Here is a 20395-nt window from a genome sequence, read left to right on the forward strand (position 1 = left end):
TGAATAGCACAATATTCAAACATGCATCTAAAAATTTGAAAAAAATTCTTTAATTTTTAAAATAGTGTAATAATGTGTAATATAATATATTATATATGACATATTATGTATATTTTAAAATTTGGCGGTGGTATCATTCAATCAATGATAACAGCTGATATGGTATGTTATTTTCTCAAATACTGATAAAAAATGTGAACAATTCTGATTGGTCGCATAATTTTGACCACGAGACGCTTATCAATCATCAATGTGCGACATGCAGCCATGCAGGATGCAATGATGCAAATATGCAATGCATAATATGCATTATGTAGTTAGCAGTTAGCACTCTAGCAGTTTAGTCGTCGAATTCGATCAGTCCGGACTGCTTAAAATTTTATGGTTGTGTTACTTTTTTAGGTGTAAGAAATTTATATATCATGACGGTGAGTTGTTAAGCAAATCTACCATAATAAAGTTATTATATAGTTATATATTAAATTTAAATTTTATTATAATGTATTTTTTTGTTTTGGAAAATACTAATTGAAATTAAAGTTATTTCAAGATATGGATTATGGACCAATTAAAACCTAAAATGTATGAAAATGATATTAAGTTAATTTATTAATGTGTAAACTAAGTATCAATTCAAGGTATAGGTATAAATTGTATTCAAACTAAAAAGTCCAAATAATAAAAGAATCCAATAGGCAATAGTTTTAAATATTATAATTACTTAACAAACTTAATTGTTTTTAGTTCAGCTACAACAACCTTTTACTTTAACCAACAATGGGCTTAAGAGTTAAGTTTGTTTTATTTTTTACAAATTCTTCATTTAACTATAATGAATTGTAGTCAGGGTCACACACTAAGACTGACCATACACTTAGATCAGTTTTGGATATTGGGGTAATAGAGATGTAATTAAAAAGACACTCAAATTTGATAATGGGTATAGTCAGATTGCGGCTTGTGAACCACACGTGGCTCTCGTCAGTCAGATGTGACATATTCTATTTATAAAATAAAAATTTACTTATAATTGTAATAAATTTAAATTTTTATTCAAATTTATTAAATTGTATAAAATGTATTAATAAACATTTTGGCTTTTGACAATTTTTTTTGTAGATATGGCTCGTAAACTCGTTCATGTTGGCCACCCTTGCATTATACATTTTGCATATTTTGACAACCCATAGCTATAATTGAATTCTGCTCACTTTTTATAGTCATAATATAAGGACTAATGATATATTATGTGACTTATAAAATTATTAATCAATACATAATTATTTTATAGTATGTTAATTTTTATAGGAATTATTAGAAGATGATGTTAATATTGGACCTTCAGAACTAGATAGAACATTTGTTTTTGAAGACGAAGGACATACATTGGGTTCACTATTAACATATATTTTAGAAAGTTTTCCTGAAACAGATTTTTGTGCTTATTCCATAAGGCATCCATCAGAAAATAAAATTTATTTACGGTTAAAAGTAAAAAATGGCCACACTGTAGAAGATGTTTTTAAACGTGGTTTTCAAGAGCTTAATCAATTGTTAAATCATGTTAAAAAAACATTTAATGTATGTAATATATTCAGTTATGTTATAAAAGAATTATATACTAATATATATATATATTTTTTTTTTATGTACAGAAAGCAATTTCAACTTATGAAGATACTAAAGCTACTGAATAGGACCCAAGTTTATATTAAAACCACGTGAATAAAAATTAAAAATTGTACTTTAATAATGAAAAAAAAAAAATACAATAGCATTTACAAGACTTTATATCGAGCTTTATTGACCATGTGGTGTGCAGAAGTTTGCATTTTTAATAATTCTTCCTTGATAAGACGAGTGATTTCTATTTTTGCTTTTGAGACTGCTAATTCATCAGTACTTTCAATAGCTAAAAATAGTTTACGTTCTCCTTCGGGAGGATTTTTAGGTGGTGGATAATAAGTACCTCTGACTGTAATTCCTGCTTCTGAATATTCCGATATTTGTGCTAAAGCCTCCTAAAATAACATTTTATATGGTTAATACATATGAACATATTGAATATAACTTCTTTACTGACCTTAGAAGTAACTCTCCACCTAGCTTGCTGGGGGAAATCATTTATTTCTAATTCCTCTTCATACTTTCTAAATATTTCTTCTGCTCCTGCTTCAGGACTATCTCCACATTCGTTTTCACCATCGTCATCTTTTGGTTGATAATTCAGTCGTGTATTTAATTTAGCAGCTAATTGTTCAGCAACAGTCTTAGCAGTGATAACAGGTTGAGAACTAGCAAGACCTCCTTTTAATATAGCTTCTGCAGTTTGTTGTGACGCACCTTTGGCATCAGGACCAAGGTTTTTAGCAATATGGATACGTGAAGCTAAACGTTTGGCTAATTCAAGTCGTTCTGATGCTTGAGGAGTTCCATTTACTTCCACTAAAACACATTCGATTTATTCATGAATAGTAAAATATGATAGATAATAGAATAATAAAAATAAAATAAAATTTGGATATAAGTAATCTTCATAAATATTTTAATATTTAAATTTAATTTATTTTAAGTCTTTTTAGATTAAAAAAAATATTAAACTTGAATAACAGAAATAATTACTTAAGCCAGTTAGATTTGGAAGCCCAATAGCACTAGCTTTAACTTCTTTTACAATTCGTTTAGGTGCAAGCATTGTTTCAATTTGTTGGTCAATATCTCCTTCTATGTCTTCATCATCAGAATCTTGAAGACCAAGAGCAGCCTTTTGTAATTTTTTCTTTTCATTAGCCATAACAGCTTCTGTTTCATCAAATTTAAATCCTTTTCCACTAAAACCACCACCCGTATGAACTTGTTTCCCTTCCTAAAAATATTATAATTGTTAAAAGGATGTCATACTTGCATGTCTTGTCTCTATTTCACAGAAGTATCAAACAATACATTTGAATACAACAGAAATCATTTTATGCTGTTAACTATTAAAGTTAATTTACTATTATTGAACTTAAAAGTTGGAATATTAACATAATGTAGGCTTTTATTGTTACCTATTTGAATTTTTAAGTGAGTTACGGCTATATAAAATATTAAAACTTTAAAATGCTCATAATAAAAATCTACATGATGCCGAAGATTATATTCTTATCTTTAATTTCAATAATAGGTAAACTGAATAATATTTAAGCCAATAACAAAAAATAGATTATACTGAACACAAATTTACCATATTTTGCATTAGTTAGACAGAAACAAAACATGCAGGTATAACATACTTTTAATATATTCTCTATGTAATAAATAATCTAAAATTAGTAACATAAATTTAGGTGTAAAAACGTTCATAGTAACTTTAAGTTAAGACAAAAAAATATTTTATACTTAAACTTATAGTTTTTGAATTGAATGATTTCTGATAATTTACCTATAAATTCTAGATTACGAGAGTATTCAAAAATTAAGATTTGTCTGGAAAAATGTTGTTTTAAAAAAAATGTACATTAACTATACTTATAATATTTAATTAATATTATTTAGTTAAATAAAGGTTAATTAAAAAAGTGAATACTATAAAAGAATTTAATATTTCTCAAAGCTAAGTTATGTAAAAGAGCATACAACACATATTTTTTCTTAAAATTATTATTAAATGATAAATATTTGGAATCAGAACTATTATTAATAATTTAGTTAAATATTAATTATACAGAAATATTATTTTAAGAGATAAAAGAAAATTCAGAATAGTCATGGGACGATATTTGGTAAGAGTTATCATTATAATAGTTTATCTTTTGTGTTTAAAAGTAGCACTCTTTATAAAACTTATTTATTTAATATTGATTAAATAAATAATCGAACAATTTTATTTTAGATGTTTGAATAGAAACATTTTGGCTCTACCATTGTATTCAGTGCATGAAAACATAACAAAAATTCAAAACAAAATATTAAATGTAGGTTATCTATGGAAGTAAGTAAGTTTACATAAATAAAAGAGGGAATTATGAAAAATATGGCTGAAAGATATTATGAGTACTTTTTCAATCCTTTATAACTTATTAAAAAATGTGAGTAAAATTTTTAAACCTATATCGTTTTTTCATGATTAAACATTCCTTTAAATTTTGTGTCATACACCAATACATGAATTTTATATTTATGTATGACTTATTAATGAAAGGTTTAATATGAACCACTTGTAATCAAATTTATTAAAATTATAATTTTTCAATTTTTTTTGAAGAAATTTTAAGTTTAGAAAAAACAATTATATACTATACAACATATTAGTGATATTTACTGCAGCTTGTTTTGCTTGGTAACGTAGCCACATAGTACGTAATGATTCTGGTACAGATACATTGGATGTTTCCAAGGCTCTTATTAAATCACCAGCAAATCTTTCTTGATCTGGTGAAACTAATGTGTATGCATATCCTTTATTACCTGCCCTATTATAATTACAATAAGTTAGTTCAAAAATGAAAAGTATCATAATTAAAAATTTCAATTTATATAATTAATAATTACCTTCCAGTTCTCCCACATCTATGAACATAATCTTCATAATGATTAGGACAATCATAATTAACTACTAATATCAAGTCTTTAACATCTAATCCTCTGGCAGCAACAGAAGTAGCCACTAACAATTTGATTTGTCCACTTTTAAAGTCTACTATAGTACTATCTCGGTCATATTGATCTATAGCACCATGTAATGACATACATGGGTAGGAAGCTTTTAACAATTTTTGTAGAAGTGTATCTGCATTCTCATGAGTATCTACAAACACAATACAACTTCCTTTTTCATAATAGACTCCTAAAACTTCAAGCAACTTCATGAATTTCTGTTCTTCTTCAACAATTACTACATGCTGTTCAACTTCTTTGGCAACAACACTTCTGCCTCCAATCTATAAATGTATTTAAATTAACATTTTTACATAAGTGACTATTGTCTTAATGAATAATACATACTTGGACTTCAATAGGTTTTTGTAATATCCTTCTAGCTAAAGCTTCCATCTGACGAGGGAATGTAGCACTAAACATTACAGTTTGACGATCTGGACGTATATTATCGATTACTCGCATTACTTGAGGCTCAAATCCCATGTCAAACATACGATCAGCCTCATCTAATACAACATATGTTACTCGTCTTAAGTTGGTAACTCTACCTATATAAAAATAAAAATAATTTAATAATACATTTAAACTAGGGTGCGCTCGAAAACTTAACTATAGTTAACTCGTGTAACCCAACGTCGTTCGGCGTAAAGGAGTTAACTCTGGGCTACCGTTCGGTAACACATAGTTGTTGACTCCGGGTTAACCCGACAACCCTAAATAAATAGGTAGGTTATTTTAACTCCACTGATAACAATACAGTTAACTCTACTCTAACGTACTCTAATCTGATTAATCATGTTTGAACGCACCCCTATAGTTATTTTAAATAAATAATTCTTTGAATGATAAGAAAATATAACAAAAACCTTACCATTATTTGCAGCTAACATATCAATCATTCGGCCAGGAGTACACACAATAATTTCTGCACCACGTTTTAATTCTGCTATCTGTTCTGATATTCCAGTACCACCATAAACTGATACAACTCTTAATCCTAAGCTCTTTGTAAACTTGCGAGCTTCTCTTCCAGTCTGCATGCAAAGTTCTCTTGTAGGCGCCATAACAATAGCTAAATCAAAAAAAATATTAAAACAAATTTTTAAATTTTTTATCAAGATCAACTATTATAAAAAAATTTAGCAAAGATAAAGAAATGAAATGAAATAGAATGAATAATTATATAAAATAATAAAAATATTGAATCTCACTATCATTTTTTCTAAATCTTTTTGTAAGTATGTTATATTCATATAAAATGTTAACTATTTTATATTCTTAAAATAGACATAACGAAAAATTGTAATTTAAAAAATAATGAAACATTTTTTATTAATGTATAAGTGTATTAAGTTTATATTATTTTATACCGTATAATTGAGAAGGAACTAACTGAAACATAATTTATCCTACTACCCACATATTTTCCAATAAATTATACTCTTCTGTAGCTTTTATTTAAAATTTGATACAGAATGTATATTTTTATTCTTTAATAAATTGAATGTATACCAAAAATAATTAAAATAAAAAATAGAATTCATTACTTAAATACTAACCTATTGGTCCATCAGTATCTTCTAAAGGAGGTTGATCCATAATGTGCCTAAACATTGGCAATAAAAACGCCAGAGTCTTGCCACTACCAGTTTTTGCAATGCCGATAAGATCACGCCCAGCCATTATAGCAGGAATAGCTTGTGTTTGTATTGGAGTAGGTTTTTCATAATTATGTTTTTTTAAATTATCCATAATCTTTTTGCTCACACCACAGTGAGCCCATACTTTGATTGGTCGAGGGCATCCTTTTCCTTTTACTCGAACACCTTCTAATTCCTGATGAAAAATATACATAATATAATTAAGTATTACATGTATTAACTTTAAATTACCTCTTTGTATTTTTCAATTTCTTCAGTAGTCATGCGAGCTATTTCTGGTACTTCAACATAAAAATTTTTTCTAAATGGTAAATAACTCATTTCAGCATGATCAATTTTTGGTAATTCTTTTTTTTGTTTATTGGCTAAACTAGCTGCAGCTATATTCAAATCTTCTTGTTCTTCTTCAGACGAATACTAGAACATTTATGAAATATCTATAGTATATATTATAAATTTAGAATTTATTTATTTTATACCTCTAAGGCATCTTGATTTTGCTCAATGAGTTCACCTCTGGTATTATTATCTTTTTTCTTTGCTACTCCAGATACAATTACAACACCTGAACTGGTAGTGTCAACTCCTAGATTTTGTTTAAGGTCATTCAATGAAGTTTTTTCTGATAAATTACTACGATGTCCATCTACTTTATTAACTTTACGTACTTCTTCTTGAACACCCTAAAATGTATTGATATTCATTATGATTAATACAATTTTCAAAATATTTATAACTTCTGAATAAATAAAACAAGTGCAGTTTAACTATTTTCTATAGCACTAAATTTCAAAAATACATAATAAAAGACTATTGGTGATTTATCAATATTTTCAGTACACAACTTTCATATAAAATATTGAGATAGTGAGAAGTTATACTTCATCAACAACTAATATAATATTTTTAAAAAATTACCCCCTAGTCCCTTCTCTGTGTTGGACTAAGTGTGAGTCTCTCAATCATATGGGTTCATAATTAAGCTATGTACTACAACACATTGCAATACTTAATGCTGAAAATATTGTTGGTCTTTTTTTTTTAGAAAAAAAAAATTAAAAGTGTCTTGTTCGAAGTTTGACAGGACAACACTACAAAAACTCAAAGAGGGATGTGTGATCATCTTAAGAGGATGTTTCATCTGTATGTATTGTCTCCATCTTACAAAAACATACAACATCATTAAAACCGACTCGTACAGGCAAGGACCGCTCAGGCTATAGCCTAAATTTAGCAATCAAATTTTCACACTAAAAAAAAGAGATTTTGGAATGTACACAATTTTGTTTTTTTATTTTTTCAATATCAGAATTACAAAAATAGTTATTAATGTTTGAAAAACATAAAAATGGATTTTAAACAATAAAAACGATATTGTACGGCCAATATTTTCTTTTTTTTAGTGTCAAAATGGGGTTTTTTTAACTTGGATAAATATGTTGTATAATATTGTAAGACAGAGACAATACATGTGAGTGAAGCATCCTCTTAAGTTATACCTATTAATATAATTAATTGTCGATCAACAACAAATTTAAACTAATAATTATTGGAATTATTTTTATTCTAATAACTTGTTTATTGATAATTATTAATAAAATTAAATTAAAAAAAAAAAATTACCAACAGTTTAAATCTAATGATCACAAAATATAGACTTAAATACTTCACTCGTGTTTAATAATATAAGAACAATAAAATGAAAAAAAAATTTTAACCTGCATAAATGCATCTAAAGGATCAATTTCTTCTTCTTCAATTATTTTTTCTGCATTATTTTTTGCTTCCTCTTCCTCGTCACTATCATCTTCTAAATTCCATTTTTTTGAAGGTATTTGTAAGTTGGCTAAAATTAAGTAATTAATTAACTAAAATATAAAAATATAATATAACTTGATTATTTTCCATAAAGAATTAATATCATCAAAAATATGTTGGTATATTTCATATTTTTATGAAATTTCTGGAAATTTCAATTATTTTAACAAATGAATTATGTCTGATAAAATTTTTAAATAAATTAAGAATAGGAACTTTATGTTATCGTTTAACAGGAAAAAAAATATAGAATATAACTAATTTTGTCGTTCATTAGCTATCTAATGATAGGTATTGATTGAAATTTAATAATCTTACACCTCATTTTATAATAATGGCCATAACACTGTTTATTGCTTCCAGCAGTATTTTATAACTGGATCCAGTAGATGTAGTAATGCTTGTAGCAGTGGTGCATAATTTTAAAATATTATTTTATTTTGAGGTACAATAACACAAAAGTACCAAAAATGCTCAATACAAATGTAAACATTATAAGACTTACACATAATTGTAGTTCGGACATCTTTTTTTACATTATCTAATTCTTTTTTTTTGCGCTCTGCTCTCCAGCGTTCAATACGTTCTCGACGCTTTTGCATTTCTAATTCAAGTTTTTTTTGTTCAGTTTCCTAGAATAGATCATTTAATAGTTATTTGCTAAATAGAACTAAATATTTAAATTATTACCATATACTTAAGAAAAAAAAAGTTTGCTTAAATTTAGTTTAGCCATCATTCAGTGAGCAAAATGAACAATATATCTGTATATTCAATTTTGATTTGACTGCCATCAAGCGATCTGTTAAAAAGACATTTTAGTTAAAAAAAAAAAAAAACTAATGTTGGCTAAAGTAAATTTATGAACATATTTTTTTTTCTGTTAATAAATATTAAATATCTAAACCTTATCTGGATTGGTTGGATCAAAAGGTACTTCTTCAGGTTTACGCTCTGGTGATTTTCTTTTGTTACGTGGTGACCGAGAACGACGAGGAGATCTTGACTTTTTTCTGTCTCTTCTATATTAATACATATAGCATTAATTTACAATTTTGTATTAAGTAACATAAGACAAAATATTTAAATGTTATTTCATTTTAGTTTAAATATATATATATGATTATAAGACAGGTGCTTAAAACTATCCATCTTAATTCATGTAAAGTGACTATAAATGAGGATTTATATCAATTAAGTTAAATGTAATCTAGATGAAATAAAAAGTTTACAAAATATTGATTTATTAAGTTGATACAACTTATTGTCCAATTTTTTTTTTCAGATTCCTTGTTAATCTACTTTTACATGTAATGAATTGATCTTATAATATTGTTGAACCTACTATTATCTAACCTCCTATTAGTATCCTGAACATTTAAATTACAATATATATATATATATATATAACAATTTTTACACAATTTTAAGAATATATTTTGATATTTAATTTTATGTTTTACCTTTATTAATATAACAATGGATTAAATACTATAAAATAATTTACAAACCTTTTAATTCTAAAAAGGAAAATAATATATATTTATTAACACAAGTATACTTCATAGTTTATTTGTATTATACATTAATATTCATTGCCATTTATTTTAAGCTTACCTATTTTTTTTTATCAACCTATTAATTAATTTATATGTATATAGGTACCAAAATAAAGTTAAAATGTTAATCACAATAGGTACAAATTATTTACAAACCTTTTAGATCTAGAAAAAAATATATACATATTAGGTATTAAAATTGGATATAATTTATGTTTTATTTCAACTGAACTAAATATACAAAATTGATCAGTTTCAATATTGTTATTTTAAAAACTTTATATTTGATTCTAATCATTAGTTATTTTGTATCAAAAAACACACATTAAAAAAAATACACACAAGTATTTACAAACCTTTTATTTCTAGAAAACAAATGTAGATATTCATAATTAAATACTAGGTACATACTTAAAATTTATTAAATAAATTCTTACATTGATTTATGTATTTTATGACGAGGTGATCGAGACCGAGATCTACTACTACGACGATGACGACGAGGACTTCGTGATCGACTTGAACGTTTACGGTGGATTCTATCGCTGAAATTACAAAATAAACTATTATTCAAATCTTATTAAGAAATATATAAATATAAATAACTTACCTCCCGCTACGAACCATATTAAATTAATTTAAATTAACTAAATAAATTTTAATTGAAATTCCGTACAAAGTATAGATTTGTTTACAATATGCTTTAAAATTTTCACAAATGCATCATTTATTATTTAAAAATTGTATGGTATAGGTAGAATACTAGAATTTATTGAAGAATTAAACATTTTGCTTTAAGAATATTAAGATATCATTTATCAAACACAAACAAACAGTTACGATTTTAGTCGATTTGTGAATCAATGACAATTGAAAACGTTTTCGTGTTTCAGTATTTTTTTTTTTAATGTAAAAGTATTATCGAAAAAGGTCACACTGAGTCCTTAATACAATTCGTCATCTATTTCGTGATTGCACTGTATAACTTTATTTTATCTGTGCATATAGTTCATCCGTTCACCGTGATAAAGCAAATTTCTTAGTTCTTGTTTCTCACGATCACGGATATAGTGTTATTACTAATATTACTTATTAGTTATTATACTGTGTTAATGCAATTGTAATTGCAATTATTGCACCGTGTAATAAGTTTTCTGACAGTCGATTGATTAGTTTTTTATTCTGATATTTATAATTAAATTAACATTTTGGCTCGTTTTGTTTTAAATATTTTTTCAAAATTATTAAAACAATGTCTGGAGCAACTGCACTTTTTGGAAATACGGCTGGAAGAAATCAGTCGAAAAATCTTGTTGAGTTTAAAGCTGGAAAAATGAATATGAGAGGTAAAATGGTGTATCCTGACAAAAGAAAGGGATTATTATACATTCATCAATCAGATGACTCTTTAATTCATTTTTGCTGGAAAGATCGTTCTTCGGGTGTTGTTGAAGATGTAAGTTGTTACTTGTTTTACCTAAATTAATTAATCATGAAATATGATAACCGTTTTTTATTTAAAATACTGCCTATGCATTTATGTATAGAAACATACTGAATACTGATTACTTAATATAATATAGGCAATATAGTTAAATATAGTAATATTGTTATTTTAATTTTTGAATATTTATTTTAGGTTAGGTTTAAATATCTTCATCTATTTTTCTTAATCATCTTAAATAAATTGAAATGAATAATATTTTAAATTAACTTAGGGGCGTTCTTACAATGTTCAGTTAGTGCTTGAAAACGCTAACTGGAAGAATTTATCATGTGTTCAGTTAGTCTTAGCCGACACTTAACCTGACATTGTAAGAACAGCCCTTAAATGATTCTTTTAATTAAGATGTATATATTTTTTTTAATAGAATAGTGGATTTAGCCATTTTCCTTATTTTTGATTCAAAAATAATTTGGTTATATTAGTCAATTTACTAAAATGTGTAAAACTTTATTTTATGAAGTCTGTATTCTTATATTTAATTTTTATCACTTTTAAAACTAAGAATACTTAACTTATATTTTTGTATGGTGTATATAAATCTTTCTTTTGTACTTTATTCCCTTAGATGGTATTTACTTATTATTTTTAATAATATATTCAATATTCATTCTACTTCTTTATATCAAACAATAGAATATGTTAAAAATTAAATATACATTTTATATTATTTCTAAAAATTTATTTTAAATTATAACTATAAATTAACAAACCATCCCAACCCCCTCATCAAGAATTGTCTTCTTTTTCCGTTCTTGGTAATATTCAACAATGTCTAAAACATGACTGACAAAGAGATCTACCTACTTAAGTTATAATTAAAAAAAAAAATGTGTTGTTAGTGAATGGCTCCCTCCCCTAGTTTTTCGTGTGTATTTTATTTTTATTTCTCTTAGCTATCAAATTTGCATATTGCTTTAGGTAACATATTGTTATTGACAATAAATAAAAAACAATTGTAACTTTTTTATCATTAAATATACTTATATTGGAATTAAGTTAATAATTAATATCATTATAAGGAAAAATATTACCTTAAATTCTATTTTCTGTTAAATGTAACATGTTTATTTTTAAAAATTATACATGGAACATTACAAATAGTTACTTCTGTGAAAAAAGGCCTATTTTAGTTTTAAAATTATTAATTAATATAGGTATCAACAAAAACGTATGTATGTACTTGTGTATCTAGAAATGTTAGTTTGGTTTATTTTATTTAAACAACTTTACGATTAAATAAGAAAAAATATTCAATTGAAAATATGTTATAGGATTTAATAATTTTCCCTGATGATTGTGAGTTCAAGTTTGTTCCACAATGTACTACTGGAAGAGTTTATGTGCTGAAGTTTAAGTCATCAAACAAAAAGTCATTTTTTTGGCTACAGGTTAAACATTTTTAACAATATCAATAATAAATTTTATTTATTATATTTAGTATAATTATATATTTAATAGGAAGCAAAAACTGACAAAGACGATGAGAACTGTCGCCGTATAAATGATGTCATGAACAATCCTCCAGCGCCTGGTTCAAATCGTAGTGGTGGCACTACCCCTGGTTTGTTTACCAGTCTTAAATAGTATATCTCATGTTTATTCCTATGGAAATTTAACAATAAATTTTTATTTTGTTATATATTTATAAATTCTTAATAAATAATAAAAAATTAATTATGTATTAATGCTAAACTAAGCTCTTTAAATAATAAAAAAATATTTATAATTCTATATACATCCAAAAAAATAGCCTATCTCTGTATGTATGAGAAATAGAAAGCCATACTTAATTATTATCTAAATGTTCAAAACAATAATAATTATACAGATTGTCTCACCATATTTGGTCTTGTGTTTACCCACCTTCTGATTATATATATATGTATAATTCTGTGGCCTCTCTTGTCAACAACTTAAAACTTTAATAATTATACACTTAATTAAAATGAGTTTTTCAAATTTAAAATATTACATAGATCTGATACTTTTGACAAACTATTATTGATAAAAAGTACATAAAAACATTTTTTTTTTCCTTTTGTGCTAAAATGCTAAATTAAACCAAAAGTAGTATAGATTATCGTTTTTGTGTTTCTACAATATCAACATTTTTTCTTAAAAAAAAAATTGTTAATAGAGAATAGGGGATGATCATTGTGAGACATAGTATACAAATTTAAATGTATATTACAATTTTACCTATTTATATAGATGGTGATTTGCAAAATTTATTAAGCAATATGTCTCAACAACAATTAATGCAGTTATTTGGGGGAGTTGGTCAAATTGGAGGCTTATCATCTTTGCTTGGTACAATGAGGTAATTACTAAACAATAGTTGTTAATCATAATTCTTAAAATTGTAATATTTTATTTAGATCTAGTCAAACAGGGCGCTCATCATCATCAACTCATTCATCTAGTGCTCAACCTGCAAACACTAGCAGCAGTACAAATACAAATAATGGCAGTAATCGAACAACTAGCACTAGTAGTTCTCCTCCTCCTACAAATACTGTTACCACTGAACCTGCAGGTAACAAAGAAATGTAATTTTGTATAAGCTGTAATATAATTCTTAAGATAATTAATAATTCTTAGAAAATCAAGAACAAAGGGCTACTGGTATACAGCTGAGAGATCTTCAATCTATGTTATCTGGATTGACTGGTGCTCAAGGAACAACTGAAAAACCACCAGGTCATACAAAAAAATTATTTCATTTAATAACTGACTATGTTCTTTGATCTTAATATAAATTTTTTTTGTTTTAAAATATAGTGGATCTATCAGCTGCAATGGATATGGAAAATTTACAAAGTGTAATTGAAAATACAGGTGCATTGAGTCAATTAGCACAACATTTACCAACACCTGAAAGTGCTTCAGATTCAACTCCAACAAATCAACCGACTCCTGATAATTTGAAAGACACAATTACTTCCCCACAGTTTAGACAAGTAAGTTTTACAAAATAATTTAAAATGTACTGCTAATGGTAAACGGGGAGCTAAGTTCTCCCAACCTTATTGTGTATGAATAAGTTACATACATATTTATTTAATATTAGCATTTTGATATTGAAATTTGTATTTGATAATTTATAACGCAACAGTTGTTAAAAACATTTGTTTTGCATGATGTTAACAGCTTAATATATTAAAATTTTCTAAAAAAATATACCTTACTAATTTTTATTTCTCATCACTTAAAAAACAAAAATCTACTGTATGATGTCATAGTTATTTATTTCCCTTCTTCTATTTTAGTATAATACAATAGTAAAAAGAGTGCTAAGTAATTGTATTTGTACCTTGTCTATGTTTTTTTTCAATGTTTTTCAAATAATTCTGAATATAATGAATATAATTAGAAGTTAGATTAAAACAATAACATAAGTTATTACTAAATTACTAACTAGTTCCTAAAACTATCTTTGTAATAAATACCATTAATCATTCATCTTAATAACTTTTATGTATTATTAATTTTAAAATAATGTGGCTTTAACAATAATTTTTAATGCTGATGATAATAAGTTGTTCATTATTGCAATATGAATAAAATATAATGCATAAAAAATCATTTAAAATATTCTGTTATAATCATCTTGCTTATGAAAACAATTATTTGTTTATTGGTTTTTTTTATTTGCATAATAATGAAGACAAAACCTTATCTATTTAAAAACAGATTATATATGTATAAATAGTTTTCATAAAAATGTGTTTAAAAATATTTATATAGCACCTACACAATACATGGATATTTTTGAACACAATTAATCAAATAAGTAATGATCAGAAACCAAATGTTAACTATAGATGTCACATAAAACCCAGATAATGTAACAATATTTGTTAATCATATTGATTATGACAAACCTATTTCTTTCTACTTAAACTTTTTGTTTACATAGATATGTAATTGAGTAATGTATATAAATTAAATAATAAATATAATATTCATTTCTAAATATTGGTAGTGTACATAATTAATTCCCCATATTTGTATAAATTATTAAATTTAATAAATTAATTTAATTCATACATTAGTATCCTTATTTTAAAGTAGTAAAATATTTCATTTTATGTAGTTTTTAAAAATGTATATTTTAATATATTTATATGTATATCAATATTATTTTTAGGCTGTAAGTATGTTTAGTAATGCTTTACAAACTGGCCAATTGGGATCTGTGGTTCAACAATTTGATTTAGGAGAAGGAGCAGTAAGTGCAGCTAATCAAGGAAACATGGAAGAATTTGTACGCGCTCTTCAACAAGCAAATATTAGTGCTGAAGAGTCGGATGATTGCCCAATAAACCCAGAAAAACGCAAAAAACCAGATAATGATGATATTGGGTCAAAGTAAAATTAATACTAATGTTTTATGATTTATTTAATGAAGATGAATTTAGGCATTTATTACAGTTTTCTTCAATTAAATTTATAATATACTTATAATAAATAAACAATAAATATTAATCCAGATAATTTATTGTTATTATATTTTTTAACCATTAAAAAAGGTTTTAAATCCTCAAATAAAAACTTGTCATTTTATTCTCCAGTCATCATTTCCATAAACTCTAAAAAAAAAAATGTTATTTCATCATAAGTATTAAATATAAAACTATAGTTTTTAATGTTTTTATATTATATACCATCAAAGTCAACTGTGCCAGATCCATCTGTATCAATCTCAGCAATGATGCCATCCAAGTCTTCTGGACCTAATTTGTCATCTAATGCTGCTAATATTTCTCTTAGTGTAGCAGTAGTGATATATCCATTACCCTCACGATCATAAAGTCTGAAGGCTTCTTTTAGTTCTTCTTGCATAGCTTCAGCATCATCTTCTTCTAGAAAATGTGCAGCGATTTCACAAAACCCATCAAAGTTAACTTTTCCCGTTGCTTTAACAAAATATATTATTTATTACAAATAAATTCTTAATGGTACTTTTTTAAATAATAATTTACCATCTGGATCAACTTCTTCTATAAGTTCATTTAATTCTGAATCATCAAACAATTGACCCATGGTATTTAGTATGGTACTAATTTTTAATGTGTCAATAAACCCAGATTTAGCAGTGTCGAACATTTGAAATGCCTTTCGCATAACTGAAAAACAAATACAATTATTAACTAGTTGTGGATTGAAAGCCTAAAAAATACAAGTGCCCAAGTCAAAAATGCATTTGTGTTTGTAAATGTGAGCTCAACCATTTTTATACATTGAAAATAATTACATTTTTTATTTAGTTAATTTTAAATTTGATGAATTATTTCATTATTTATAATTAAAATAAAATAAATAATATGTTGCATTTAGAATTTATCATTTTATATTAAAAGTATGTCCATATAATTATTTAGGTACAGTAAAACCTGTGTATGGTACAATCTGAATTTTTAATTTATATAATAGTGGCTTGTTTAGGTTAAAGCTATAAACAATATTTTTTATCATGTTTCATCTATTACATATTAGATACATGCTAAAAAAACAAGAGGTTTTCAGTATTTAATTAGGGTTAACTTCCAAAATATTATGTAATTTAATTTGTGATTTATTAATAATATCTGTTAGTAAGATAAACAAATAAATAATTTAAAATTAATTTCAATGGTTGGTCAGTATTTTGTACTAAATTACATAATTTAACATGACTAATTAGTAACTATCTACATTATGAAAGTTATAAATTATTTTATCTACCTTCACTCCATCTCATCATTTAAATAAATAATTGAAATAAATAAAAATATTTATATTTTTAATTTAATAGAGATATAATTATTAATTATATTATGCAATTATCATACTTATGGAAATATTGTTAATATTTACTCGGACCTGTTTATTAAAAACCGTCAAAAAATAACAATTTATGTTTTAAATTCTCCAGTCATGTTATTTAGCAATTAGGATGATTATAAATGTGATGGATTAAAATACTTTTTATATTAGTAGCGTTCTAAACTACACAATAATGATTTATTAACAATTATAAATTATTTTGAAGAATGTTAAGTATGTCAATATCCCAATATGGAGTAAACATCCCCAGCTAAGTCATTATTTTCTTGGTAAAGTATGTTTTTAAAATTTTGTGAGGGATTACAATATTTTTGAAATTGTATTCTATTAACAATAATATTTTTATTAAGTTTTAGTAATATGAAAGTAAAGTGAAATAACTTAATATTACAGATTACCCCATTAACTATATTTTGGTGTAAAAATTTACAATTAAATAAGTTTTAGAAATAGTTTATGACATAAATATAAAATAATAGAATATAAAAAAAATGTTAAATGTTAATGTACTCGAACTTTTTAACTATTATTAAATTTGATAATTGTTAAAAAAAAAAAGTAAATTAAAAATATCAGAAATTCTTTCTGATATTTTGTTTAGAAACTACAAAATATGTTTGAGTATTTAAACTTTAATAAAAAATATATAATGGTTATAAAGTAAATTATACTTTAAAAAATGTAAAAATAATATACCCTGTATATTATTGCAATTTGCGGTTTAATTAAACGTATATAATTTTCATAATGAAATGAAGTAAAACACAGTAAAAATAAAAAGCATATATTTTAAATACCTACGCAATACTCAAAATTCTAAAATAATACATTAATACATGTATAAATCATGTCAATTTAAATTTGTAATGCGTAAATTTAATAATTTAATTGGAAATATTTTTAACGTATTAAATATATTTTTTTTAATATAAATAATAATTCATCATCGCAAAACTAATGAAAGTTGAGCATATTTTGTCATCTGATGTTGTTACGTAAATTAATTTATGCATTATTTAAAGTATTTTAAACATTTTTATTTTAATTATAAATGTAAAGTTAAAACTAACAAGACGTATTTTTCCAATAAATGCAATATGCCAATATATAGAATAATTTACAATATAGGTATAAGTTCTATGTTTCTTATATAAGTATAGGCAGATTACTACCTAATGCTCGTTAAATTCAAACAATTAATTATGTAACTGTATACTTACTGGCTACTTTTTGGTCATCTTCGTCCTGCAACAGAAATGTTTTCAATAAGTTTACTTTTATTATAATTTGTTTTAGATACTTGTTTTATATAGTATCATACTTACCATTTTAGTGTCTGTCTGTTGCGTTAGTAGGTATATAGTGATGCTGGTGAAGTTTGTAGTCCGAATCCCTTGGTAAATAACTGTTTTTGCCTGTGTTCTAATTGGTGGGGAAAGCTTAGAAGACCCATGAAAGAAATATGGTAAAAATAGATAGGCATTCCGCTGGCCTATTCTTACACCTCTACGAATATGAAATTTATGATATAACACCTTGCCATACTAGTGAAGAAATTACTTAACGCTAATTTACACATCACAAACAATTCTCTTAGAAACTGATCATTTCAAGCGAGTAATGACAGACATTTTTTCATTTAACATTAAATTAATTTTATTTAATACATTCATAAGTCATAAAATTCCATTATTAAAAACGACTAGTTTAAAATTCAAAATTAATTTTCCGTTCAGTTAGTTTTTAATATATTTGAAAAAAAATAGACACATATTATACATAGTTCATATATATTTTAATTTCAGTTTACTCGTGAGTTCACACATGACGAGCTAATATAATAATAGGACACTACCTATATAGATGCATTTGCAAAATATGTTGTCATACGCAGGTATCATGGAAATGAACCATATCGTGCAAATCATGAAAATAGCTAATGAGCCATAACTAAACACTATCCTAATACGCCCACTACTAAAAATATTTTTGTACTACAATATAAATAAGCTTCATTATTTAGTTTTGCTGTATGCTATAAATTATGTGTGTTGATGTCAACTTATCAAGAAATTGATCATAAAACAGTAAATACGAATAAATAGGTAAATGTAAACGTATTTATAGAATAACTATTAAATAAAATACTTTATTACATGAATTTTATAAATAAAATTACTTATTTAAATTTCTATGAATTTAACTTGCATAGTAATCTATATGGCATATGCTATACCATATATATATATTATATATATGTTACGGGTAATGTTAACATTTGGATCATGTTGATATTTCATGTTTATAAACGAAAAATTACACATTATTTAAAGCAGATGGCTAATATCAAAATTAGCCGGATAATGTCGACATTATTCAAATGTTAACCTTAACATTACCCGCGTAACATATACATATAATGTGCTATGAAAGTATAGGTACCTATTTAGGTACTTAACTACAGATATACAATTATTATAAAGAGTTTGGACGTGAATTATAATCAAAACCATAAAAGGTACCCTAAAGTTAGAAAATTATTTTTATACGAGAAATTGACTTACAAACCAGAAAAATGGTTTTATTTTAAACTTTTAGCACAGCAATGGAAATCTGGTTTAACGTAATGCAATTATAAAATAGCATTTATTTTTAGATTTTTAAGGGATCAAGAATATTTTATAGATGTTACAAAATATGTTTAAATCTTTAATATTGATGATAGTTTCCGGTAACAAATTAGGAACCTATGATTTTTATTTAGCACTTTGGAAGTATGCTATTCAGTACCTACTTAAGTACTTTACAAAATAATCAAGGAAAAAATTACGTGAATATTTACATAACACCAATTTCTGATTTAATCTATTTGTTTTTCATGCGTTGTAATTTGAAAATGAATAATCGTAAGTATTTGAAATATTCAATATGTTATTTTTATCAAGTCATTAGGTATATAGTTTTTAAAATGTGGTAAATTCTCTGTTGAGGACGTTGAGGTACTTATATATTTTTTAAATTTTAAATTTACCTATGTTGATCCTATTGGTATGACAGTCACGGAACCAAAATATATTTACAAAACGCTATCGGCAAAACGATGCAGATATACGCATACAGTGTATATATCATACAGAGTCTACGGGAGGGGGCATGGCTCCTTGCCCCCTTTGGATCCGCGCATGTGGTATGATGTTTTTAAATCGAAAAAAAAGCGGGTAAGTGGGTACCACTCTGCTGTATTTTAGGTGCCGTGTGGGTCACTATTATATATTATAGGAGTGTTAAATTTGAATCCAATGATAGGTATCATTGTACACGAAAAACGATTCTGAACGAAGATGATTTGTCAGTCTAGGATATAATTTCCTGTGGTTAGT

At 25.4% G+C, this 20395-nt stretch overlaps 3 protein-coding genes and 1 pseudogene across 4 annotated transcripts; 2 read left to right on the top strand and 2 right to left on the bottom strand.

Moving 5' to 3' along the window:
- The first annotated feature begins 255 nt into the window (after nt 1-255).
- Nucleotides 256-1791, top strand: LOC114124275 (probable DNA-directed RNA polymerases I and III subunit RPAC2). The gene is made up of 3 exons (XM_027987468.2): nt 256-428; nt 1309-1581; nt 1656-1791. The coding sequence occupies exons 1-3, from the start codon at nt 423-425 to the stop codon at nt 1695-1697; spliced, it is 321 nt and encodes a 106-aa protein (XP_027843269.1). The 5' UTR covers nt 256-422; the 3' UTR covers nt 1698-1791.
- Nucleotides 1727-10536, bottom strand: LOC114124267 (probable ATP-dependent RNA helicase DDX46). Of its 2 annotated transcripts, XM_027987459.2 has the most exons (15): nt 10290-10536; nt 10117-10224; nt 9028-9142; nt 8626-8752; nt 8021-8148; nt 6782-6985; nt 6534-6719; nt 6201-6477; nt 5513-5713; nt 4987-5189; nt 4534-4922; nt 4304-4454; nt 2623-2866; nt 2084-2445; nt 1727-2021 (listed from the first exon to the last, which is right to left on the bottom strand). In XM_027987459.2, the coding sequence occupies exons 1-15, from the start codon at nt 10304-10306 to the stop codon at nt 1779-1781; spliced, it is 2955 nt and encodes a 984-aa protein (XP_027843260.2). In that variant the 5' UTR covers nt 10307-10536; the 3' UTR covers nt 1727-1778. The 2 variants fall into 2 exon arrangements, with proteins under 2 accessions (XP_027843260.2, XP_027843261.2); XM_027987460.2 differs by lacking the exons at nt 10117-10224; nt 10290-10536 and adding an exon at nt 8811-8922.
- Nucleotides 10537-10715: 179 nt separating this feature from the next.
- On the top strand, nt 10716-15683 carry LOC114124270 (proteasomal ubiquitin receptor ADRM1 homolog). The gene is made up of 8 exons (XM_027987463.2): nt 10716-11135; nt 12458-12574; nt 12645-12747; nt 13398-13506; nt 13565-13722; nt 13788-13886; nt 13968-14146; nt 15337-15683. Exons 1-8 carry the CDS (start codon nt 10932-10934, stop codon nt 15559-15561), a joined length of 1194 nt encoding a protein of 397 aa, XP_027843264.1. The 5' UTR covers nt 10716-10931; the 3' UTR covers nt 15562-15683.
- LOC114124273 (troponin C-like) lies at nt 15669-18513 on the bottom strand (annotated as a pseudogene).
- Between the last annotated feature and the right edge of the window lie 1882 nt (nt 18514-20395).

The sequence above is a fragment of the Aphis gossypii genome, chromosome 2 (assembly GCF_020184175.1).
Source record: "Aphis gossypii isolate Hap1 chromosome 2, ASM2018417v2, whole genome shotgun sequence".
Taxonomy (NCBI): Eukaryota; Metazoa; Arthropoda; class Insecta; order Hemiptera; family Aphididae; genus Aphis; species Aphis gossypii.

What these genes read in the sequence shown, in the direction of transcription:
- LOC114124275 (XM_027987468.2), top strand. An exon ending in ATGTTAAAAAAACATTTAAT is followed by an intron (nt 1,582 to 1,655) that starts GTATGTAATATA and finishes TTTTATGTACAG; the next exon opens with AAAGCAATTTCAACTTATGA.
- LOC114124267 (XM_027987459.2), bottom strand. An exon ending in CATAAAATACATAAATCAAT is followed by an intron (nt 9,143 to 10,116) that starts GTAAGAATTTAT and finishes GTATTAATATAG; the next exon opens with AAGAGACAGAAAAAAGTCAA. An exon ending in AAAATCAAGATGCCTTAGAG is followed by an intron (nt 6,720 to 6,781) that starts GTATAAAATAAA and finishes TAAATGTTCTAG; the next exon opens with TATTCGTCTGAAGAAGAACA.
- LOC114124270 (XM_027987463.2), top strand. Translation starts at nt 10,932, where the DNA reads ATGTCTGGAGCAACTGCACTTTTTGGAAATACGGCTGGAAGAAATCAG. An exon ending in CTTCGGGTGTTGTTGAAGAT is followed by an intron (nt 11,136 to 12,457) that starts GTAAGTTGTTAC and finishes AATATGTTATAG; the next exon opens with GATTTAATAATTTTCCCTGA. An exon ending in TGTTACCACTGAACCTGCAG is followed by an intron (nt 13,723 to 13,787) that starts GTAACAAAGAAA and finishes AATAATTCTTAG; the next exon opens with AAAATCAAGAACAAAGGGCT.